The 24,052-nt window shown below is 59.5% G+C and overlaps 1 protein-coding gene across 3 annotated transcripts; it reads left to right on the forward strand.

Moving 5' to 3' along the window:
• Positions 1-3,157: 3,157 nt before the first annotated feature.
• Positions 3,158-22,370, forward strand: PPP1R12C (protein phosphatase 1 regulatory subunit 12C). 3 transcript variants are annotated; one of them, XM_013048139.2, is made up of 22 exons: positions 3,158-3,587; positions 7,470-7,600; positions 7,688-7,806; positions 13,216-13,375; positions 16,321-16,465; positions 16,569-16,643; positions 17,855-17,928; positions 18,005-18,132; positions 18,437-18,510; positions 18,763-18,921; positions 18,999-19,066; positions 19,593-19,676; positions 19,887-19,977; positions 20,110-20,193; positions 20,271-20,331; positions 20,488-20,573; positions 20,665-20,705; positions 20,788-20,869; positions 21,009-21,113; positions 21,335-21,385; positions 21,565-21,615; positions 21,701-22,370. In XM_013048139.2, the coding sequence occupies exons 1-22, from the start codon at positions 3,267-3,269 to the stop codon at positions 21,785-21,787; spliced, it is 2,277 nt and encodes a 758-aa protein (XP_012903593.2). In that variant the 5' UTR covers positions 3,158-3,266; the 3' UTR covers positions 21,788-22,370. The 3 variants fall into 3 exon arrangements, with proteins under 3 accessions (XP_012903593.2, XP_012903594.2, XP_044932869.1); XM_013048140.2 differs by having other exon boundaries at positions 20,491-20,573; XM_045076934.1 differs by lacking the exon at positions 18,763-18,921.
• Positions 22,371-24,052: the final 1,682 nt, after the last annotated feature.

Genomic DNA, 24,052 nt, shown 5'->3' on the forward strand with positions numbered 1-24,052 from the left:
AGGTCGCCAACCCCTCCCACATAGTTGAGGCGGAGGCTCTTGTCTTGTGGAGCCGTCCTGGCCCGGCTCCTTCATCCTGAGGCTGTGTCATCTGTCCCTGACGTAAGGTACAGTGCTAAAGCTTTGTGTCCCCATACGTCAAAGTCCTACCCCCAGTGTGACAGGGTGTGGTGGTGGGGTCTCTGAGAGGTACGTGAGCTTAGATGAGGACCCAGGATGGGATTAGTGTCCCGAGCACTCTCTCCACCAGCTGAGGACACCACAGGGAGGGGACCTCCACAAGCCGGGAGGAGGGCTGTCTCCCGAACCCAACCACACAGGCGCCCCTCACCTCAGGCCTCCAGCCTCCAGAACTGTGAGAAGTGAACCATTGTGGCTTAAGCACATTTGTCCTCGCCTCCTGAGTTGACCAGGATACTAAGATTGCTCCCCCAGCTCTGGTTCCAGATAGCAGGAAGGGGCAAAGCGGAAGGAGGAGACAGGCTCCCACCTCTGCTTCCCCCGCATCCCCAGGCAGAAGTTCATTATGTCGCAACCTCTAGTTGTTTGTTCTAGTGGCTTTGAAGCCCAGCCTGAAATCAGCGGTAGAAGGGGAAAACGAATCATGCAGGATAAGCAGGTCTGTCCCTGGGCCCATTAGTGGAAACACTGTTTCTCCGTCCACTGCATCTGGCCACTCTCCAAGTGGCTTGCAATCAGCAGACTTAGGGGGTTCTTGGAAGCTGAACAGCTAACTGGCTGTATCCGTTGGTTTGGGCTGTAGAAGCAGCGGCCTCCCATCTGACTAGGTTTCGGCAATAGTTTTATTTAGCGTATGAGTTTGTGGGTAGGTTGGCAGCTGGTGCTGGGCTCAGCGGGGTGGTTCTTCTGGGCGCGGCCAATCTGGCCCCAGCTTGCTGGTGCAGCCGCAGTCTTCTGGCTGCTCAGTGGAGCTGGTTGGTTTAGGGCAGCCCTGTTTGGGATGGCTGGGACCTCTCTCCATGTGGTTGTATGCTTCTTTCTAAGGAGGGACATCTAGGGTTTTCTTTCATATATTTCAGCCTAATCTCACGCTCCCAGAATTTTGTTTATCTTCCTCTGTCATCCTGTGAATGGCTCCTCATGTTTTGGCAGCTTGATTCTGGGGCTTGAACCCCTTTAAAGAGCCTTCATGGAAACCCCACCCAGCAGTGTTCATTCCCATTGGATAGGCCACCCCTCATTGCAAAGACGACTAGGTCTCTGGCTCACTCTTTAGCTAGCTGGGGCTCTGCCACTTCAGATAAAACCAGGGTTCTATTTTTGAGGATGGAAACACTAGTCGTGGGCAGGCAATTAGTCCGAGACTCACGCCCAGGTCTTGGTGGTCAGACTGGGTTCTTGGGGCCTGACCAGCCCTATCTTTCAGAATTGTGTGTGCCTCCCACTGGTTTGGGATCCTATAAATGCACACCCAACTTCTCCCTTCCTAACAAATCCACAATGGAGAAGGTGCAGGGAATTATGATCATACCAATTCAGACAATTTTTCCACAGGAAAAAGAGGATTGTGTAGGAACAGAAATCATATGTTAACTTCTGTGGCTCTACACATTGGGATAAAACCCCTCTTCTGTAATTATTTTGGCTCCTGATGCTACATACAGGTAAGCAGAGGAGTTTGAGGGCCCAGGGGATATGTTAGTGTGTCGACAGTCACTAGAAGGCCAGCTACGGCATGTCTTTCACAGTACATCTCTCTTAAATTTAAAACTTTCCTTTAACGGTTTTAAAATATCAGAAATCACAATTGACCTATACTGTGCCTCGTTCTGTTTTCACTCTGGACAAGGGAGCCGACCTGATACTACACATCCCAAGACCCCCCCCCCCCCCCAGTCCTTTTATATCTATGGCCAGCGTTATCCAGGCCTCATGGGATTTGTAGTTTATTTCTTCCTACAGGCCCAAGGACTTGAGTGGGTGGGCTCCTCCAACATCCCTTGGCAAAAAAGGCTATCGCCCCATCCAAATTTTACAGCCTTCCTGGGCTATTTTTTCCCACTCTTTGATCTGATCTCAAAGTATCTGCATCTCTCCTAGCCAGATTCAGGTTCAGGACACTTAAAGTGAGATTATTTCGGGCTTTAAAATGCTACGCGGGGTCACCTGGGTGGCTTAGTGGGTTAAGTCTCTGTCTTCGGCTCGGGTCGTGATCTCGGTGTCCTGGAATCGAGCCACGCATTGGGCTCTCTGTTCAGCGGGGAGCCTGCTTCCTCCTCTCTTTCTGCCTGCCTCTCTATTTGCGATCTCTGTCAAATAAATAAATAAATAAATAAATACTTAAAAAAAAAAAATCGTAATAAAACGCGACGCCTAACGCTTCACTGAGGACTGCAAATCCCAGCATGGCTTGCGAGGAAATAGAGCCTGGACTACATTTCCCAACGTGCACACGAGCGGGAGAGGGGCGGGCGCATGAAGGTTCTGGGGGCGCTATTGTTGTGGACCCTGCCCCTTGGGCACCTTTACCGATGTGATCCAAGGGTTACCATGAGGGACTCTGGACTCCTCTTGCCCTTGGGCCTGGTTTTTCCGGTGCTTGGGGTTCTGCCTAGGACCCACCGTGCCTCCAGGGGCGGGCCCTGAGGACTACATTTCCCGGCGTGCGTTGGGGCTGCGTGCCGAAGGCAGTGACCTCTGCCCACTTTTGTCTCGAATCACGATCCCAGTCACCCGAGGAGGCTGGGACCCGGGTTGTGCCGAAGGCTCTCTGGGTCGCGTGGCACCCTGGCGTGTCCCGTGACCTCGGGTATCCCTCCATTCATGGGTCGCGCACTCTTGGGCCCCACTCTGGCGCCGGGAAGAAGACAAATGTCCGACCGCGTACTTCTAGTTGAAGGGAGCCGACCCAAGGGCCCACAGTAAAGAGTCACGTGGGGAAATGGGCGTTATAGCTTTCCCGGCTCCCGGGCCCCGTGGGACCGAGCACTGCGTTTCCCGAAGCTCCCCGCCCCATCGCCTGGGATCCGAGGAGCGGCGGACTTCCCAGCGTGCCCCGGGGCGGAGCGAGGCCGGACGGTTGCCAGGAGCAACTTCCGCTTGCGGACTCCATTTCCCAGCGCGCCCCGTGGCGGCGTCCTGACGTCAGCGCGCCGGGCGGAGGCAGACAGATCCTCGGGCTGCGCGGGGCCAGCGGCAGTTCCCGGCTGCCCCGGGCGGGCGGCGGCGGCGGCGGCGGCGCTGCGGCAGCTCGTCCTCGGGGCCCGGCCCTCGCTCGCTCGCTCACCGGGCGGGCGGGCGGCGCGATGTCCGGCGAGGACGGCCCGGGGGCGGGCCCGGGGGCGGCCGCGGCCGCGGCCCGGGAGCGGCGGCGAGAGCAGCTGCGGCAGTGGGGGGCGCGGGCGGGCACCGAGCCGGGCCCCGCGGAGCGGCGCGCCCGCACCGTGCGCTTCGAGCGCGCCGCCGAGTTCCTGGCAGCCTGCGCGGGCGGCGACCTGGACGAGGCGCGCCTGATGCTGCGCGCGGCGGACCCTGGCCCCGGCGCCGAGCTCGACCCCGCCGCCCCGCCGCCCGCCCGCGCCGTGCTCGACTCCACCAACGCCGACGGCATCAGCGCCCTGCATCAGGTCAGCGCCCCGGGTCCGAGCCCCCTCGAGCGTGCTCCCAGCATGAGTCGCGGTTGCCGCCCTGGTCTGCGCCCCCTCTGCCGCTCCACCCGCTGGAGCTCGTCGCTTCTAGTCTTGAACCTCCTCACCCGGTCGGGTCTTTGCCACCCTGCGCCGCCCCCTCTCCGGACGCGAGCCCCTACTGACAGCCTCCGTCTGGTCCGTTCCAACGGCCTCGTCGTTGCCGCTGCGCTCCGCCTTCTCCCGACCCCGAACGCGCTGTACGAGTGTGGGCCCCCCCCCCCCCCCGCCCCAGCCCCCGTTGCCCCTTTCCAGGCAGGTACTCGAGCAGCAGGGTCCTCTCGCTCTGGCGCCCCCCGGGCTTCCTGTCCTGGTCCCTGGCCTGGGCTGCCGCCTTTGCTAGGCCCGGATCTTCCGTGCCGCTGCTTTCGGCTTCGTGCTCCTTCCCTGTTCCTTCTCAGCCTTGGGCAGTGCCCTCTGAGGCTGGGGGAGGATGCTCTTTTTTGGGCCGCTTTCTGCTAGGCTTCGCTTCCTTGTCTGGGTCACCTCGTCCTTTTTCCACCCTGATGCCGATGCCGTCTGCACTTTCCGGAGGCTGTGCCACCTGTCTTCCACAGGCGGCCTAGTGTGGGGGATGTTTGTCCTTCTCAGGGCACCGCGTCGTGCTCACGCCCCTTCCCTTGGCTAGGCCTGTATCCTCGGTCTTTTCTGGGGAACCTCAGAGCACCCACCTCTCTGTCCTCGGTCATCTTGCTTTCCGGGCCCGATGCCTTCTCTTGGAGATTTGGGCAGCTTCTTTCCCATAGGCTGATCTCTTTGGCTCTCGTCATGTCACCTCCGCAAGTCTTCTAGAACCCTGCTGGTCCTCTCCTCCACAAGCTGGCCCCCATGCCTTTCCAAGACTCCCTGATTGTTGCCTCCAGTGTATCTGTGGCCCAGAAGCAGAGCCGCCTTATGCTCCAGGAATCTGTCCGGTTCTGGGTGCATTTATCTGTTCCCCCACGGTGGGACCTCCGGGCACAGGACTGGTCACAGAAGAGCCTCTGGCCCCTGTGTGATCCCTTAGACCGTCTTCTTCCTGGGCCAGTCCTCAGCCCTCTCCTCTGTGCCAGAACCCACAGGCCTCGGTAATGGATGGAGTCACAGCAGACCCTGGGAAGGAAAGGTTGATGGGGGAGGCAGGGATGTTGGAAGTAGCCCACTTCTCAGGTCTCCACAAAGAGGAGAGGAGCGATTGAGGAGAAGCAGAACTGGCCCTAAGTTCTAACCTCAGTTGCTCAGCTTTGTGGCTTTGCTTTACTGTCCATTCTCTGCCTCAGTTTCCTCTCCTGTGCAGCAGGGCTAGCGGTGGGTCCCTCCCTGGTTGGGCTCTGGAGAAGGAGGGAGCTTGTATGTGTGGAAATCCCTTCAGGAAGCAGCGTAGGCGTTCAGCTGGGGAGTTGCTGCCGCCTGGTCTAAGTGCCCGGCCTCTCCCTTTTTCTCTTTCCCAACCCCCCAGGCCTGTCCCCTACAGAGTTCCTCGTGCTATCTGGGAAATTTTCTTCCACCCACAGAACAGTCCTGCTTCCCTGAGATCTTGTAAGTTCTCAGAGGACTTGGCAAGTCCAGGAGGGGTGTGTCAGGCTCCCGTGTCCCCCTTCGCCATCATCCATGACTTGGCTCACCTGGACTTCCCGTCAGGGGCTCTTGGTCCTGCTCTTGAGACTGAATCCCCCCTTCTCTGGCATCCCCTGGGCCTGGACCCTTGCAAAAGGCCACTCTGAGCTTGCCTAGCAGGCTGCCTTTTCAGGTGAGATCTTTCTCCCGCTCCAGGCAGGTACCTGGTAAACTCACTCTGTAGGAGGCCTGAAGGGTTAGGGCTTTGGAGGTTCAGAGAGGGGAAGTTCCCGCCTCAGGTCACATGGCCAGCAAGCGGGCGAGCTGGGGTTGGGTCAGGCCTGGGGTGGGGTGACCAGCTCATGGTGGTTTGCATGAGACTGGTCTGGTTTTTGCAGGGAAAGTCCCAGGTCTCAGGCATCCCCTGTCCCACGCTCCTGGGCCTTGTCTGGGTGAGTCCTGGGACTGTGATTTCTTTTCTGAATTCTCCCTGGAGTGGGTCCTGGGGCGTCAGCCCCCTGCCTTGGTTGTGGTCTGGGAGTTCTTAGAGCCGGGTGCTTGCTTCAGGTGGGTTCGTTGACCACTTGAGAAGGCTCCTGTACTGTGCTTCAGGTGGGTTCGCTGACCACTTGAGAAGGCTCCTGTACTGTCCCCTCTTCGCAAAATCGCCTTGTGCATTAGTGGCTGGCTCTGCAGTGTGGAGTAGAAGAGATTGGGAGCTGCAGTTCTTAGATCTGAATAGGGAGGGTGGCAGCTGGGACTCTTGGGTCTGGGTGGGGGAGGGGCTTGGACTCCTGGGTCTAGGGGGGTGCCGGGGGTGGGGGCTGTCATCTGGATTCTTGAATCCCTGGTGCCCAAGCCTCGGGCATCTTTCACATGGATTCCTGTGCCTGGCCAGGTCCTTGAAAGGGAAAGGCCCATCTCCCTGCTTGACACCCCCCCCATCACCATGACAACCGGGTAGAAATAAACGGAGCCGAGTTCATCCCGTTCCCAGGGCACGTGTGGCCCCCCTTTCACGGCCCGAGTTTCCATGACTTCATGCTCTTGGCCCTCATGGCCTGCTTTCCCTTTTCCAGATGGGTGGTTTTGGAGAGGTGAGGGAGTTGGGGGGTTAATTTACCCTGAGAACTCAGGACTCCAGGCCTACCCCTTCCCTTGACCCAGCTCAGGTCCCAGCTCCCACCCCGTGTTTGCACGTGCCCTGGGCTATAAATCCCTTCTTTGTCCCCACTTGCTGTGCCTGCTTGGGCCAGGGCTCTTACCTCCCTGAGACTGATTTCTTCCTCCGCTGTGCAGAGCCCTGACAGCAGATCAGGGAGGATCTTCCCAAGTGTGAACCTCTTGGAACAGTGCTCCATGTGTAGTGGGTCCTCGGTGCATGGGAGCTACGTCTGGGCTCCATGCTCTGGGAACAGGCAAACACAGCCGTTTATACACCTTGAGGAGTCTTTTCCAGGACTCTCTTTCTGCCCCACGTTCCCAGGGACTTGGTGACTTTAAGAGCCCTGCATAGCCTTGGGCCCCAGGGGCCTAGCCTCTCCCCTCAGGGTATAAGTCAGGGGCATGGTCAGTTCCTAGAGTGTATCTCCTGGGCCTGTGGGAGGAGGAGCTGGGGTCCTACACTCCTGGATTTGAGGGAGGAGAGAGCTGGGGGGCCTGGACTCCAGGGTCTGAGGGAGGAGGGGCTGGAGGCCTGGACTCCTGGGTCTGATGGAGGAGGGCCTGGGGGACCAGGACTCCTGGGTCTGAGGGAGGAGGGGCCGGGGACTCGGACCCCTGAGTCTGAAGGAGAAGGGTTGTGGGCATGGACTCCTGGGTCTGATGGAGGAGGGACTGTGGGCCTGGACTCCCCTGTCTGAGGGAGGAGGGGCTACTGGGTCAGGGAGGAGGGGTCCATTACCGGAAGCCCTGTCCTCTTGGTGGTGACTGGGGTACACTGTATCTGACAAAGCATCTTCCGGGATTTCTGCACCTGGAGGAAAGTCTCTATCTGGTTTGTGCTCGCAGGGATTTGGGTGTCTTGCTGTCATGGTCTCTGCTGAGCTCCAGAGGCCCAGCTGACCTAACCTTTGGGAAGCCAGGGGTGTCATCGGGAGCTGGGTCGTTCCAGGAGTCGGGCTGGTGCCTTCCAGGCTCTATCCCAGCGACACCACGGTTTTTCCCTTGAGTGTCACAACTGCTTGTTCCCTGGATCTGTCTTGCGGCCCCTATGGGTGTCCTGCCTTGCTGGGCACACAGTGCGTGGGCCAGGCAAGGACTGACAGCTGTGCCCCTTGTGCCCAGGCCTGCATCGACGAGAACCTGGAGGTGGTGCGCTTCTTGGTGGAGCAGGGGGCCACGGTGAACCAGGCAGACAATGAGGGCTGGACGCCCCTGCATGTGGCTGCCTCCTGCGGCTATCTGGACATCGCCAGGTGAGGCAGGGGAGGTAACGTGGGATCCCCTGGGGGCCGGAGCTCAGCCCCTCAGCCCTGACCTTCCCACCCCACCCCTGCCCCCAGGTACCTCCTGAGCCATGGGGCCAACATTGCCGCCGTCAACAGCGACGGGGACCTGCCCCTGGACTTGGCCGAGTCGGATGCCATGGAGGGGCTGCTGAAGGCGGAGATTGCCTTCCGAGGTGGGCCCCCGGGAGCGGACAGCCGGGGCTCTGCGGCCGGCCTCTGCTCATCCCGGGATTGTCGGACTCTCTGTGCTTCCGCTTCCTTTCCTGAGCAGTGGGAGTGTGAGTGTGTCCCCAGCCTTGCTCGGGACATGGAGTGACTGATTGTATATGGCGCTTGTACCGCCGCTGGGCACAGAATATGAGCCCAGCACTGGTGACCCCAGTCATCACCTTATCACTTGAGTAGGTGAGGAAATGAGGGGAGAGCCTTGTTCGGGGTCTCCTGGGTGAGATTGTCTACTCGTGGATTCAGTGCAGGGGTCTGGGGGATTGGTCATCTCATGCACAGGGTCAGTGTACCTCGGTGGTCTTTAATGTGGGGCCCAGGGCCCCCCAAAACTCTGCATATGGCTTCGTTCATATTTCTAGAGAGAATGTGTGTTGTTTCTAGCAAGTTCGCAGAGGGGCTTACGACTGAACATGCTCCCCCACCGGAGCAGCTGTCTGGGACCTGCTGATGCGTGGGGTGTGTGGGGAAGGCTGTGGCCTGATGGGTCTGGAAGGAGAGGACACGGGTGGGGGGCACTGGTCTGGGTGCTGCTATGAGCACAGGGCCTGGGCGGCTGCGGGCCCACGTGGCAGCTTCAGGGAGGATGCTGTGCAGCAGGTACTGGGCCGTTGAAGGGGACACCCAGGTCCCCGGCTGGGCTTGGGCAGGTTGGCTGCTGGCCCCGTGGAGGTGGAGGCCCCATGGAGGTGTAGGTGGGTGCCCTGCTGTGCTTGGCGGGGGTGGGGGTGGGTGCGCAGTGGGCAAAGCTGACCTGAGCCGAGCTTCCCTCTGCTCCTTGACTTCTTGCTCTGAGATGCTTTGAGCTTGGAGAAAGGCTGGGGCAGCCTCGGGGTGCGCACGTGACCCTGACCGAGCTTCTCCAGGGTTCGGCCGCTCTGTGGAGCTGAGGTGTGAAGCCCGGTTGGCTCTCTCTGAAGGTGTACCGTCCGTGGGTTCTTTGGTGTTTCGAGTGTGCTGCGTCTGTCAGCCACCTGCTCTGGGGGCTTCAGTCACCCCACAGTAACCCCACAGTAACCCTTAGCCCACGGCCCCCGGCCCCGGGAGGCCTCTTAGCCCTCGGTGCCCATGCGTGTGCCCATCGTAGGTGTCTCATACAGATGGAATCACGTGCTAGAGATCCATCAGCTTGTCACGTTTTGGCACATCTGCAGTTGCCCTGCCTCTCCTCCCCCACTCTACATAAATAGCTCCCCCTTGCCCCGTTCCCGTTTTCGCCCTTCCTGGCTGCCTCCCTCTCTGCTCCTGGCCATCTCGAGAACGCGTTGCAGACTGTAACCCCCGTCCTGCCCTGGGAGCCAGAGTCTCCTCCAACAAGGACAACGGGATGTCACATTGTTACTCCTCTCTGGGTCTTGGGACCTTGAGGCTGTGCTGTTGATTGTGGTCCCCTCCTGTTCCGGAGCCTCACGAGGCCGCACCCCGCCTGTCTTCGGTCCTCCCCTCGCCTTCCTCATCCAGCCTCGTGTCCGCGGCGTGTCCCTTGGCCTGCGGTGGGCTGCTGCTTTTCCAGGAGATTCAGGTCTGCATTTTGGGCCAGGAATTTCCTCAGGGTGTCACTCCGGGAGACATGTGCTGTGTGTCTGCCTTGTCGTTGTTGACCTTAGCCTTGAACCCCACATGGGCCTTGGCCAGGTGGCTCCAGTGTGGAGGCAAGAAGTAGTATGCGGGGGGATTCTGACAGCAGCTGCTGTGGGAGCCTGGCTTGGGCCGACAGGGCGTCCGTATGGCTGTGGGCACCCTGGCGATGTTCCCAGCCAAGTGTCCCTCGGCAGACAGACGGATAAGCAGTATGCGGTGTGTGCATACGATGGGGTAGTGTTCAGCCTCAAAAAGGCAAAAGATTCTGACACACTACAGTGTGAATGAGCCGCAGGGACGTTCTGCTCAGTGAGATAAGTCAGACACAAAGTACAAAGACCGGATGATTCTGCTTACCCGAGGAACAGGACTAAAGCAGTCATGTCTGTGGAGACAAAGAGGAACAGTGGGTTTCAGGGGCTGGCGGAGGGGGAAATGGGGAGTTGCTGTTTAATGCGGACTGGGTTTCAGTTTCTCTAGATGAGTGTTCTGGTGGTTGTACAAGTGCAAACGTACTTAATACCACTGAACTGCACGTTTAAAAAGGGGTTAAGATGGTAACTTTTGTGTGTGTTTTTACCATGGTTTAAAAAAAAAAAAAAAGCCAGTTTACAGGCTGTGTAACTGAAGTCCAGGAATTTTGCAGGCTTCAGGCAAGGGTTGATCCAGGGGTACAGCGTCAAACCAGTCACTGTACTGAACTCATTCTTAGACAGAGTCTCTCAGTGGAGTACGTGGCTCGGATTCTCACAGCTGAGCCTGATACTCCAGCTGAACCGGAGCTAGACTTACTCAGTAGTCTGAGCTGCCACTCTCGGTCTGAGCTTCCACTCTCGGTCTGAGCCAGCCCTGAGCCAGCCACTGGGGCAGGAGGGATGGGCGGTTATGGAGCCCCACCAAGGGCGCAGTCTTGTTGGAGGCACACAGGAGAGAGAGTATATGCCCGGAAGGCCAGCAGCGGCCCTGCCATGCCGCACATGCTGCCCCCAGGCCTGGCCACAGGGCAGGCCTCAGGGACCTGCTCAGACAGTACTCCAGCCACTTTGCCCACAGGACTGGGCAGGAGAGGAGTATTTGGCAGGTCCACTCCTAAGCCACATGACAGGCCCTCCCACCCTGGGGCGAGAACCTTCGTCTAGTTGTTAGCAGGCGTGAGAGGTGGGGGCCTGCACCAAAGGAAGAATGGATAAATAAGTAACCTGCGAATCCATGGACTGAGCGGGGCTGGCAAGCTTTCTCTGTGAGGAACCACATGGGAAGTATTTGAGACTTCGTGGGAGGTCCTGTCACGCTGCCACTGTCCCCTGTGGCTGCTTCCCCCATCACAGCAGGGGGCGATATGTGACTGGTGGGCATGCCCGTGTTCCAATAAAGCTTTATTTATAAACACAGAGGACTTCCACATTTGGCAAACTTTAGTGACAGGGAGTAGATCTGTGGGCTGTGGGGAGGGAGGTACAGGGAATGACTGCTTCACGGGTATGAGGTTTCCTTTTGGGATGATGGGAAAGTTCTGGAAAAGGAATGGGGGTCGATGGTTGCACATTGTAAATCTAAATGCCACTGAGTCGCACAGTTTAAAGTAGCAAAATTGGCCCGTTTTATGTTACCTTTATCTTGCCATGGCCACAACAAAAACAGTAAAACACCAAACAGGTTTGCCAACCCTGGTCAGGAGCTCCATCAGTGAACAGGCAGATTTCAGCAAAAAAACAGATTGCAGGGGGATGTGTATGAGCATGCCCAAGGTTGAAGAGAAGGTCAGCAAGCCCCCAGCCCCGCCCCGCCCATTCCCTGCGCAGGTAAGGCCCACGGCCCTGTCATAGGCTGCAGGGGATTCCCCCTGAAGGAGTTGTGGCCGGAACCTGTCCCATAGCGCCCAGCACTCGCCTGGCTGTCCCACTCTGGCTGGGGCTTGCAGGTGGGCCCTCACCAGGCACACATTCCTGGGGCGGCTGCCCACAGCTGAGTCCCTGTGAACCAAAGCCGAGACCCTGAGGCACTCGGACTGGAGATGGGGCCCGAGTGCTCAGGGGCCAGCAGGTGGCGCAGCTGGGCCACCAGGTCGCCTCTGCTTTCTGCCGCTTCGGGCGCGCCTTCTGGGATCTGGCGTGGAGACTTAGAGCAGGAGGTTTACAAGGATGCGGAGGAAGGATAAAGCGGATGCCTGTGCAGGAGCCCGTCCGCGGCGGTGGTCACCTCGGGGGCCACAGGGTGTCTCTCTGTCATATTTGAGTTTTTCAAACCTAAGTGGTGGGGCCGTGGTTGCTCTTTGCCGGTGCTGTCCAGCAGAAAGCCAGCGTGAGCCGCAAGCAGAACAGATGTCTTAAGTAGGTGCAGTTAAAAAAGTAGAAAGAAACCGGTAAAATTAATTTTAATAATACGTTTTCTTTAAGGCCATATGTCCGAGACATTATCATGTTAACATTAATGGGTATAAAGAAAACTGTGCAGGGGAGCCTGGGGGGCTTAGTCCGTTAAGTGTCCAAGTCTCGGTGTCAGCTCAGGTCTTGATCTTGGGGTGGTGAGATTGGACCCCATGGGCTTGTGCTGAGCGTGGAGCTGGCTTGAGATATTTTTCTCTCCCTTTCCCTCTGCTCCTCCACCTGGCTCATGCTCACCTCACTCTCTCCAAAAAAAAGAAAAAAAAAATCTATTCATGGGTTGTCGCACGCTCTCCCCTGCCCCCCACCAAAATCCAGTGTGTCCTTTACGTTCGTGACACCTCCGAGCTCGGGCTAGTGTGGCTCCAGAGCTCCGGCTCTGCATGTGGTCCATGGCTGTGGAGCAGGAAGGCCCGGCTCCATGCAGCGCTTCGGAGAGCATGAGAAACCCCAGCTGGAAAAGCAGAGACACCAACAGACTTGGGGGAGAGATGGAACGTTTCCTGGGAAAGGGAAGGACTGTTTCTGAGTCCTTTCTCAATGGGCTGTACCGCGCACACTGCGGACACCGGGGACGGTCGGCAGACACTGTTCCAGCCTCCACAAGGCTGCCTGTTTTGACCCCAAATCCGCTGATGTGTGAAGTGGCAGCTTGCCTTCCGCATCCGTGAGTGCGGGATGGCTTTCCTGTGAAACCAGAGGAAAGGGTGAACCTGACCGACAGAGAAGCCTGTTGGCCTCACCGCTTGTCCCAGGTGACAGTGCAGCTGTGAACGGGAGCAGCTCCTGGGGAGGAAAGCAGCTGTTGCCTCGGTGACACGGACCCTTGGCTTGGTGTACCCCGCTCACAGGCAGCAGAAGTGGTTAGGACAAAGTGCGTGGGGGTGCAGGGCTAAGCATTTTATGGGTGGTGCCCGGGAGAGTCGCATGTCATCAGATGCTGGGTTCGCTCTGTAAACTCCAGGCTTTATACTTAAAAATACCGGTAGGGGCGCCTGGGTGGCTCAGTGGATTAAGCCGCTGCCTTCGGCTCAGGTCATGATCCTAGAGGCCTGGGATCAAGCCCCACATCGGGCTCTCTGCTCGGCAGGGAGCCTGCTTCCCTTCCTCTCTCTGCCTACCTCTCTGCCTACTTGTGATCTCTCTCTCTCTCTGTCAAATTAAAAAAAAAAACAAAACTGTAAACGTAGCACTTCGGTTGAAATGGGAGGAGGCCTGCAATCCCCATTCTCCCCCCACCAGCAGCGACCTGGAGACCCAGTGGGGAAGTCCAGGTCCTTCGCGTCCCAGTGGAGCAGACAGATGGAGAAGGACAGGGCAGGGCCGCGCTGCCCTGTGCCTTCTGGAGCCCAAGGTGTGCGTCCCACCTGCTGCCCCTTCTTGTCCTCTCAGGTGTGGATGTGGAGGCGGCCAAACGGGCGGAGGAGGAGTTGCTGCTTCATGATACCAGGTGCTGGCTGAATGGGGGCGCCATGCCAGAGGCCCGGCATCCCCGCACGGGGGCCTCTGCCCTGCATGTGGCTGCTGCCAAGGGCTACATCGAAGTGATGAGGTGAGCTGGGCTGGCGGGGTGCTCCCTTTTCCCTGCTCCTTGACTTGGGCCCATCTGTTCCTTCTCGCCCTTCCGCTTCCCTGTGGACTTTTTAAGTTGGGTATGTAGGCTGAGTATTTCCCTTTAAACACAGCCTTTGCTGTGTCCACAACTCCTGACGTCCAGCCTCTTCGTTGCCATTCAGTTTAAAACATTTTCCAGCTTGTAGTCTTTCCTCCATGACCCATGGATTATCTGGAAGTGTGTCGTCCATTTCATGCAGATGCGTGGGATTTTCCGGTCAGAGTTTTGTTACTCCTTTCTGGGCTCGACTGCAGTGTGGTCAGGCAGCGGGTCCTCTCTGATTCCAGACTTCCGAAGTCCTCTGAGGTTTGCTTTAGACAGCAATACATGTGGGCGGGAGAGGAGTCGTGCTGTCAAGTATGGCGTTCTATGTAGGTCATTAGGCCAGCTTTGTAGTTATACTGTTTAAATCCTTTATATTCTTAGTGATTTTTTTTTCCTGTCTGCCTATTCTGCCAGTTACTATGAGAGGTGTAAAAAACATTTTTTTAGTTTTTTTTTTTTTTTAAGATTTTATGAAATTTCCACATCCAGCGTGGGACTCAGATTTACAACCCCGAGATGAAGAGTCATGTGCTCTACAGTTGAGGCAGCCAGGCATCCCCTAAACTTTTCTACTGTGTTCATGGATTTTGCTTGTTCACCCTTATGGCTCTAGCAGGCTTTATTTCTGTATTTCAAAGCCAGGTTATCTGGTGCGTATGTGTTTACACTGTGTGAACTTGAACAGTGCATGTTCCCTTGCTGCCGTCCTCCGCTGGCCCTTGTCCGTGCTTGGATGCCTCGCCCTTTTCTGTTGGGGTCGTTGGTTCCAGCTCTTATTCTCAAACTTCCTCTCCTCTCTTTGTGATTTGTACTTTATTTTTAGTCTGAAAGTGGAATAGAGACGAACCCTTCATCTCTGCTCACTTCCGTGTTGGATTTCAGGCAGGTCTTCTAGGGAGGCACTTAAGATGACCCCTAGTAGCTCCAGGCTCGTGTCCTGGTGGCACACCTGCTCTGAAGGTAGAATGTTTTGTCCTCCATACTTAAAGCAAAAGATCAGGTCTGATGCTCGTGGGCCGCCATGGGCACCTGCCCGTCTCAGAGCTAGTCCCTTTGGCGAGGGGAATGGGATAATGTACATGGCCGTGCCCGGCATGCACTCAGCCCTTCCCTCTTCTGCCCATGTTTTCCATCTCTGAGTCTCAGGTGGCTGCTTCACCTCCTGCCATAGCGTCTGCATCCCAGATAGCAAGAAGGGAGAGAGGGGGAGAGGAGCAAGTGTCCATTTCCCTTTAGAAGAGCAACCCAGAAGGGACACACACACTTAATGCTCACACCCCATTTGTCAGACCACTTGGCATTTGCCCAGCATTACCCCATCCCAGTGACTCACCTGGCCACTCACAGCTGCCGCGGAGACTGGGACACTCCTCTGCAGCCAGGCGACAGTGTGTCCAGCCAGGAGTTGGCACTGTCCCGAGCAGGAGGAGAGGCCGTATTTGGGGCAGCCTCGCTCTCTGAAATGCTTTGGATGCAGACATATTCTCTGAGTCTCATTCTCTGAGTTCGTTACCGCCCCTCAGAATGGCTCTGTTTACAGCTGGACCCATTGCACGTGTAGGACTATGTAACTGCCCGGCTCCTCCTTGGAGACGGACGGCAGGGTAGAGACATGCAGCAGGCAGCTGTTTGGCGACTCATGGAACATCTGCTGTGTGCCAGGCCATCTTCTAGGGCTGGGGACCCATGGGCGAATGGGCCAGGTCTGGGCCCATGTGCGGCCCCCAGACAGGTGACCAGGGAAGCAGGCCACATCAGAGGGCCCTGTGTGCATGGAGGGCTGCCAGTCGCCACGCTGGGGACCTGGAGCTGGCTCCAGGTTCATCATACAAGGTTGAGCAGCCTCCGGGGGTGCTGGGAACACACCCACCACAGTCATGACAGCCGGCCCTGTGTGGCCATTGCCCAGTGTTCCCAGGGGGCCAGCACCATCCCTGGTTGACCACCTCGGGCCTAGAAGGATATAAACAGGGCAGTGGGGGAGTGAGCGTGTGAGCGGTGGCCTGGGGACAACTGGCGACTGACCATTTGAGACCCCCTCCCACACCCTGGGACAGAGGGCCGAAGGGGCGTCCTCGGGGAAGTAGCAGGTGCCCAGTGCGGTAAGGAGAGTGAGCTCTGGGAAGGTCAATGTTGAGATCAGCGGGGTATGCGGCGCTTTCATTCGGAAAGCCTCCTTGTGAAATAACACCCCCCCCATCGTCCTACTGTGCGCTGGCTCTTTCCCACGGCCTCGGCGCCTGGTGCCAGCCGTGTGCGCGGTGGCCCTGAGCCTGTAACCGTGCCTTCCCCACGTCCTGTGCTCTGAGATGCTGACGATCGCAGACTCACGGAAGCCAGGCTTCCTCAGCCTCCCCACTCATGGCGTGTGGACCAGATGAGCCTGTGCTGCGGGGCCGCCCTCCATGCCCTGGGATGTGTTGGTAACATCCCAGGCACGCACGCCCAGGTTGGGACAGCCAGTAGTGACTCTGGACACTGCCCAATGTCCCTGGTGGCCAGTATCCCCGTGGCTGGGACCCTCTGCAGGCCGGTTCCTAGAGCAGTACCGCCCCGAGGCTGCTCCTTCTGGGGCCTCAGCCTTTTCAGCGGCTCTGGGGCTGTCTGTCCCGTGGTGGGGGGCGACGGTCAAGAGAGCAGCCCCTCTCCTGCAGGTGCCAGGAGCAGTGTTTTGGAGGCTGCCTGCTGGCAGGCAGAGCAGCCGCACACAAGGGCTCTCGGCCATGGGCCTGGGACCAGGTCAGTGCTGTCGTGGGCCCTGTGCCGCCAGCCGTGTGTCAGCCCTCGGTGTGGAAGCCCTATCTTGGTCCTTGACTCTCAGCTGTCCTGGCCCCCAGGCTGCTCCTTCAGGCTGGCTACGACCCTGAGCTCCGGGATGGGGATGGCTGGACCCCCCTGCACGCGGCGGCCCACTGGGGTGTGGAGGATGCCTGCCGCCTGCTGGCGGAGCACGGTGGGGGCATGGACTCGCTGACCCACGCGGTGAGGGCCAGGCGGCTTGGGGGCGGGGGGGGGGGCTGGGGGCTGGTAGGGGAGGGATTGTGGGGAAGGCCCGCTCACCTCCGCCGTCCTCCCCCTCCACCAGGGCCAGCGTCCCTGTGACCTGGCGGATGAAGAGGTGCTGAGTCTGTTGGAGGAGCTGGCCCGGAAGCAGGAGGATGTGAGTCTCGGGCACCCTCTGTCCCTGCAGCTGGCTGAGTGAGGCCCCCCTGCTCTGCCCCAGCAGTGACCAGCAGGAATAGGAGTCGTGGGGAGGGGATGGGGTCTGGGGCGGAGGCAGGGCCCCAGGCTCAGTCACACCTTGGGATAAGGATGAGGATTAACTGTCCCAGGCTCAGGGGACCGGCCTGAGCCTGGCCTTGTTGCTGGAATAATGCAGAGTAAAGGGATGAATGGCATGGCTTCTGGGCTCTGAAGCCTGGCTCAGCCATGGAATTGCTGTGTGAGCTCAGGCTGGTCACTGAACCCCTCTGGGCCTCTGTTTCCTCACCTCTGAAATGGGGATAACGGTGTGTGCAGCTTTATGAGGAGCTGTGTGGGGTATATGCTCTTCTATGACGGGCATGTACATTACTGAACGAGAATGTCTGGTCATTGCTCGGCAGATGGTAAGCTGTGCAGGTGGCCAGTGGCCTCTCCTGGGGGCCGGGCCCTATCCCAGAGCTTCCCATGAGCGGCAGGTAGATGGATGCACATCCCTCTGTTGGAAGGCTGGCCATGGTTCTGGCCTGGTGGGCAATGTGCACGGGTTGGGGGAAACAGCATATGCCAAGGCTGAGGGAGCATGAGGCAGGGGGGCCCTGGGTTGGGGGCCCAGCCGAAGGGCTTGACTGCCAGGTGGAGGAGCGGTGTGAGACTGAGGGTGAAGATGAAGGGGCCACACTGGGCTTTGTCGATGAGGCAGGGTCAGCCCTTGGCGAGGGGGAGCACAGATCTGTGTGTGCCTCCAGCCTGGAGGGAGTGCTTCCGCCAGCGGGGCTTGTGGGCCGGGCTGGGGTCTGGCGGACGTGGTGACTGGCTCTTCTAGGGGAGGAACCATTGTGCAGAGGCTAGGCTTGTGCCCAGCGAGCCATAGAGAGGGGGCTCCTGGGGCGGAGGACCAGGCCAGTGTCCTGGGCGAGCAGGGCTTCCTGGGAGGAAAGAGCCTTTCTGGCGATGAGCCCAGAGGTGGCTGTGAGAGCTTGAGGGACCCAGACACCACACAGCCACCTGCGCAACACCCTGATGAGCCCACAGACCCTCCACGCGCACCCCTGGAGCAGAGCGCATCATGTCTAGAGCATTCTCGAGTTCAGACAAGCAGAGTACTGCATGCTGGGCTGGACGCGGGCGCTGCGGGGCCTCCCAGCAGCCTGCTTTCTCCCCTCACAGCTGCGGAACCAGAAGGAGGCCTCCCAGAACAGGAGCCAGGAGCCCCAGGGGCCTTCCAGCAGCAAACACCGAAGGTAGTAGGCGGGCGCCTGGATGGGTGTGCTGGGGTCTCTTGGGGCTTAGACCCCGACACCCTCCTCTTCCCACCAGGAGCTCTGTGTGTCGCCTGAGCAGCCGAGAGAAGATCTCCCTCCAGGATCTGTCCAAAGAGCGCCGGCCTGGGGGTGCAGGGGGGCCCCCAATACAGGACGAGGATGAGGGAGAAGAAGGCCTCACAGGTGGGGGCCGGAGTCTGGGTTTTTGGATCTAGGAAGAGGGAGCTGGAACCTGGACTCCTGGGTCTGAGGGAGAAGGGGGTTATGGGCCTGACTTCTAGGTCTGAGGGAGGAGAGGGCTGGGGGTCTGGACTCCTGGGTCTGAGGGAGAAGGAGGCTGTGGGCCTGACTTCTAGGTCTAAGGGAGGAGGGGGCTGGGGGCTGGACTCCAGGATCTGAGGGGGACTGGGGCTGGAGTCCTGGTCTGAGGGGTGGGGAGCTGGGGGGCTGAGAGACAACCGGCATCTCCCATTTTCCTGTGCCACAGGGCCACCCTCTCCAGAATCCAGAGCTCTCAATGGAGTGTCTTCCCCGCCACCCCCTGGCCCTCAGGGCCCCATGGTGAGTCTGGGTGCCCTAGAGGGTGATGCTAACTTGGGAGGGGCAGGGAGGGATGCCATGAACTCTGCAACTCTCTCTCAGGGTATGTAGGGTGAAGATTAGTTTCCAGAGTTCCCCCGACCAACTGTCTGCTTCTTTCTGGTGGCAGCCTCAGGGGCTGATGGGAGTTGTGGTTTGTGTGGTCCTTCTGGGGTGACACTTGAAGAATTGGGGAAGGATCCTCTGTGTAACGGAGACCTTTCTCCTCCCCAGCCCCCAGAGGAGGCCCCCTTCTCCAGGCGCTTTGGCCTCCAGAAGACAGGCAGCTCTGGGACCCTGGGGCCCACAGATAGGCAGGGGGCCGAGGGCACCCCTGGGGCTGCGCTGCAGCGCTCAGCTTCCTCCTCGAGGCTGGAAGGGAGCTCTGCTCAGGTGAGTGGGGTGAGGGGTGGGAGACTGAGCCCTGACTAGAGGAGAAAGTCCACCCCAATCTTGGCCTCTTTCCCCAGGCCAAGGAGCCCCGTCTGGCCAGAATTATGCCGACGCCCTCCCGCAAGCTGCCAGAGCCCTCCGCCTTGTGAGTAGCAGCCTAGGGCCTGGGCTGTCGGGGTGGGAGGCAGGTCTGGGGTCCACCCTCGTCAGCATGACCCTCAGCAAGTCCCTTTGCTCTCTGAGGTCTCTGCCTGCCATCGCTCTCGGGCTCTGTTTTCCTCCAGTGCATCAAGTAAAGCTCACTGTTAATCTTTCAAGGTCACAGTGACAGGACCTCCTGTTGCCTCTGGCTGTACCTCCTGCCCCCTTCCTTCCTGATGCAGACGTGCTCCTGCCCCAGGGCCTTGGCTCTGCAGCCCTTTCCTTCACTCCAGAGTCCTTTAGCCTTCTAGCATAGCATAGGACGTACATGAGTTTTTACGCTTTGTGTTTGTTCTGCATCTTTTAATGTTGGACTCTTGGGGGCAGAGGGACTTGGCTTCTGCTCACCGCTGCGTCTCCAGCACCTGCCACGTAACTCGAGTTTGAGTAAAATTTGCTGGATGCCTGAATTCACACAGGTTTGAGATCTCTAGGCGTCCTCCCTCAGCTAACCACTCTCCTCCCTCTAGGATTTCAGAGCCTGAATCCCCGGTGAAGCCCAGTGTCCCTGTAGCCTCCACAGCGCCCCCAGCTGACTCCCGGGACCGGCGGAGGTGAAGAGGCAGCGGGTGGGAAGCCCCTTTCTCCCTGCTGGGAAGAACTGCATGGCCTGGGCCTGGGTCCCCACGCCTCTGGCAGGCCCTCTCTAGAGGGGGCATTTGTCCCAGGGTTGGCTGTGAGTTGGAAGTTCCTTGAAGAGTGTCAGCCATGAGAGGGGAACAGGGTTCAAAGGACCCTCCTTGAGGTTGGGACCTTTCACTCAGGTCCTACCAGATGCCGGTGCGGGATGAGGAGTCTGAATCCCAGCGGAAGGCTCGATCTCGCCTCATGCGCCAGTCTCGGAGATCCACACAGGTGGGGGTGTGGGCTGAGGCCTGGACTCCTGGGTCTGAGGGAGGAGGGGGCTGGGGGTCTGGACTCCTGGGTCTGAGGGAGGAGGGGCTGGGGCCTCAGCTTGGAGATCCCTGACTGTCCCCACTCTGCCAGGGTGTGACTCTGACCGATCTGAAGGAAGCGGAGAAGGTAGCAGGGAAGGCCCCAGAGCCGGAGAAGTCGTGCCTGCAGAGCCTGGTGAGAGGGGTCGGGAAGCAGGCACAGGGTGGTGGAAGATGGCTTTGGCTTCTGACCTCCCTGATCCTCTCCTCCAGGACCCATCTCGGCGACCCCGAGTCCCTGGGGTGGAGAACTCTGATGGCCCTGCCCCGAGAGGTGAGGTCTGGTCTCTGGGAGGTGGTCCTCCTGCCCTCTGGCCCTTCCAGCGCTCCTGCTGCAGTGTTTTCTGGGGGGTCGGGCTAAGGACCCTGACCCTGCAGGAAGGGAGGCCCCTCCACAGGTTTCTGGACTGATTTCTGTCCGTCCCCCTAGCAGAGGAGCCTGACGGGCAGGGGCAGGGACCACAGGCCACCAAGGAGCATCGCAGAGTCGGCAAGGAGTGGAGGGGGCTTGCAGAGGTGAGGGGTGGGGCCCGGGTGGGCCTTGGAGGCAGGGTGGTGGGCCAGACTTCCCTCCTGGCATCAGGCTGAACTCCACCTCCACCCGCAGGGGGAGGAGGCAGAGCCGGCCGACCGCAGCCCAGACTCCAGGTACAGGGTTGGCCGGGAAGGGTTTGGGCTGTCTGCAGGGCTGTCGAGAGCCCCGCTGACGCCCGGCCCGCCTCCGCCCCAGCACTTCAGAGGGCGGCCCATCACCTTGCAGACAGCGGGACCCCGAACCAGCCTCGGAAGAGCCCGATGGAGGCTTCAGGAAGGTTTGCAGACACCCCCCCAAGTCGGCCTCTGTCCCTGTTGCCCCCTGTCTGTGGCTCTGCCTGCCACACATCCCTGCACTGCCACCCCACAGCCTAGGGGCTGGCAGGCCTGACCCTGTCCCTCCCCCCGGGCCCCCAGCTATACTCAGAGCTGCGCAGCGAGAATGAGCGGCTTCGCGAGGCCCTGACGGAGACCACGCTGCGCCTGGCACAGCTCAAGGTGGAGCTGGAGCGCGCCACGCAGGTGCGGCCGTGGTCTGTGCTCCCCGGGCATGCCATGCGGGCTCAGCACCCGCCGCTGGGCAGGGAAGCCCGAGCGACAGAGCGAGGGGGGACCGGGTCGGGGTGGGGTGGATCCTTGGGGGCGGGCTGGGTGGTGAGGGATGGGGCCCTCCAGAGCCTGGGCAGCTGTCCACCTCCCGGACTTTGTGGTTTGGACATTTGTCTTTCTTCTGTTCTCACCAGAGGCAGGAGCGCTTCGCAGAGAGACCGGCCCTCCTGGAGCTGGAGAGATTCGTGAGTAGGGGCTGCTGGAGCGGGGCCTGGTGTGGCCTCAGCCTTACAAACCACTGTGGGCCTGCAGAAGGCCACACTGACCCAACCTGGCCTTCTGACCTCTGCCCTTCCCAGCCTTAATGGCTGTTGGCCCTCCCCAACCCCTGGCCCCTGGGCCTCATGCCTCCTGTTGGTTCCAGGAGCGCAGGGCCCTGGAGAGAAAGGCAGCCGAGCTCGAGGAGGAGCTAAAGGTGAGTACTAAGGGGGCGCCGTGGGCAGGGGGTTCCACTGGCCCGGGCCCCCGGCTGACCACTCTCTGCCACTCCTCTCCCACAGGCCCTGTCCGATCTCCGGGCTGACAACCAGAGGCTCAAGGATGAAAACGCAGCCCTGATCCGCGTCATCAGCAAACTCTCTAAGTGACTCTGGAGAAGGACCTTCCCCCTTACCCGTATTTATCCAGCTGCTTCTGCCACACGCATCCCTTCCCCTGTGTGAGCACGAGTGACAGGGCTCCCAGGGGGTCTCTGAGAAGCCATAGCCTCCCTTCGGGGCCTCCAGACTGTGAGGGGAGTACAGAGTCCCCAGGAGCCAAGGGGGGCCCCTGAGGCCAGGATGGAGGCAACAGGCCGAGCCAGGTAGGGGGATGTTGCTGAGGGGGGCTCGGGGCTGGAGGTGGGACCAGGGAGGAACCAAGGACCAGGAAGTGCCAGGACCAGTAGCCAGGACCAGAGTGGCCACCAGAGGTGCCCCTCTCACGTGTGATGCCACCCCAGTCACCCCTCCCATTCCTGAGATGTGCCAGGATCCGAGAGTGATCCAGGGATCCGAGAGTGCCAAGAGTCCCGCCCGCCCGGGCCAGGCGGGGCTGTATATAGGGTCCGTGTGCAATAGGGAGGGAGGTCTCTATTTTTTGCTGCCCCCTCCCCGCCCACTGTCAGGGGCAGGGGGAGAAGATATTTTCAAGACAAAGCACAGGCACCACAAATAAAAGTCGTGAAGTTGCTGCCCAGTGACTGTGTCCCTGGGGTGGGGGGGTCGGTGTGCAGTGCTTCCCTGTGCCTTTGTGTGTGTCCCTGGCCAGACCCCTGGAGTGCAGGGGTGGGGTGCCGGGGGTGCATGGGAAGGGCTTGCAGGGAGGGGGGCCACCTCGAGCCATGGCCCCGAACCAGGGCTGCTGCGGTAGCCACAGGCGGGAATGCGCAGCTGGCCCAGAGGCCTGGGCTCACCAGTGCTCCTGAAACAAATTTGAGCCAACTGCCAACACTGATCTTAAAAACGCTAGATTTGGGCTTTTTTGGCTATTTGAATGGGGTAGTAGGACCTCTTCGTCCAGCACGGTCACAGGTGGCTGGGGCTGGACACGAGGTGGGGGCGTTCTTTCCTGGTCATGTTCTCCTTTCCGGACCCCGTCCTACCTCCTGATGCTGTGGTAGTGAAGGAATGGGAAAGACCTGACGTGTGAGAAGAGGAGGGGACTGTGGGGGGTGGGGCAGGGGCATCTATGTGCCCACAGGATTGTGGACTAGCAGCTCTGGGTCAGCCCTCCGGAAAGCTGGCAGGGGCAGATACTTGCAGGTGTCAGGGAGGGAGCCGGGCAGGTTGTCAGGGAACAGCAGGGACGGAGTCTGTAGGGCAGAGATGTACCTGAAATGTGGAGACGAAGGAAGCAGCCTGTGTGGCCAGAGAGAGACAGGAGGGATGAGGTTGGAGGTGACGGCCAGCTGTGTCGGAATGGCCCCGGTGAGGTGGGACCTAGGCTTTAACAGGTCCCTTTGGCTGCTGCATTGACAACAGTCTGGGGGATGACAGGGACGGAAAGGGGGGGCCTAGCTGCTATGATCTCAGCAAGAAGTGGGGGTGGCTGGAGATGGTGAGAGACCGCGAAACTCTGGGAACGGTGGAGGGGACAATAGCCTGCAGATCCTGACAGGCAGATTGTGATAGGATAGGGCGTGGGTCTGCTTTGCTCCAACCCTGCATCTTGCATTTTATCTGGTGGGTTATGGGTGGGGGGCAGCAGAGGTGGTGGGGGCAGAGGGGAACAGAATCAGAACTCCTGCGTGCCCAGGGCTGGGTCTGAGCTCATCTGATCTTGGAGGGCAGCCTGGGGGTCTTAGGTAGAAGCTCGCAGGAACTAGGTTGGGGGGAGGGGAGGCTTGGCAGTGGGCATCTTGGGGACACAGAAGTGATCACAGGTCGAGGAGGAAAGGGCCATCTTCCTAAAGCTAGAGGGGCATCCAGTCTGAATGAGGGAAAACCTGTCCTAAACCAGCGGTGCTCACGGTCTGGACCATGGGAAAAGGAGCTGGCTGTCCCTGACAGTTGTCCCCTTACAGGAGAACAGTGGCCAGGAAGCCTGTGGCACATGCAAAAGTCAGGCCTCCTTTGTGGCGGGGCCCTCAGCAGTTGGTGGGGATGGAGGGGAGAGGGCACTGGGAGAGGACAGGCTTCTCTGAAGTGGGTGTTTGAGCTGCAGCAGGGAGGCTGATGAGCTGCTCACCAGGCAGCCGAGAGCACGCCAGAGCCCAGTGGCTGAGGGGTCCTGGGGGTGTTTGAGGAGGGAAGGGCCAGAGTGCAGGAGGCAGGGGGAGGGGATGAGGTAGGGTAGGGACCAAACCTCTCAAGGCCTTAAACGTGAGGCGCTGGGCTAAGGTGGCCTTGGGGAGCCAGGGAAGGAGACTGGGT

This window comes from Mustela putorius, unplaced genomic scaffold, assembly GCF_011764305.1.
Source record: "Mustela putorius furo isolate JIRA1106 unplaced genomic scaffold, ASM1176430v1.1 tig00000196_pilon_pilon_pilon, whole genome shotgun sequence".
Taxonomy (NCBI): domain Eukaryota; kingdom Metazoa; phylum Chordata; class Mammalia; order Carnivora; family Mustelidae; genus Mustela; species Mustela putorius.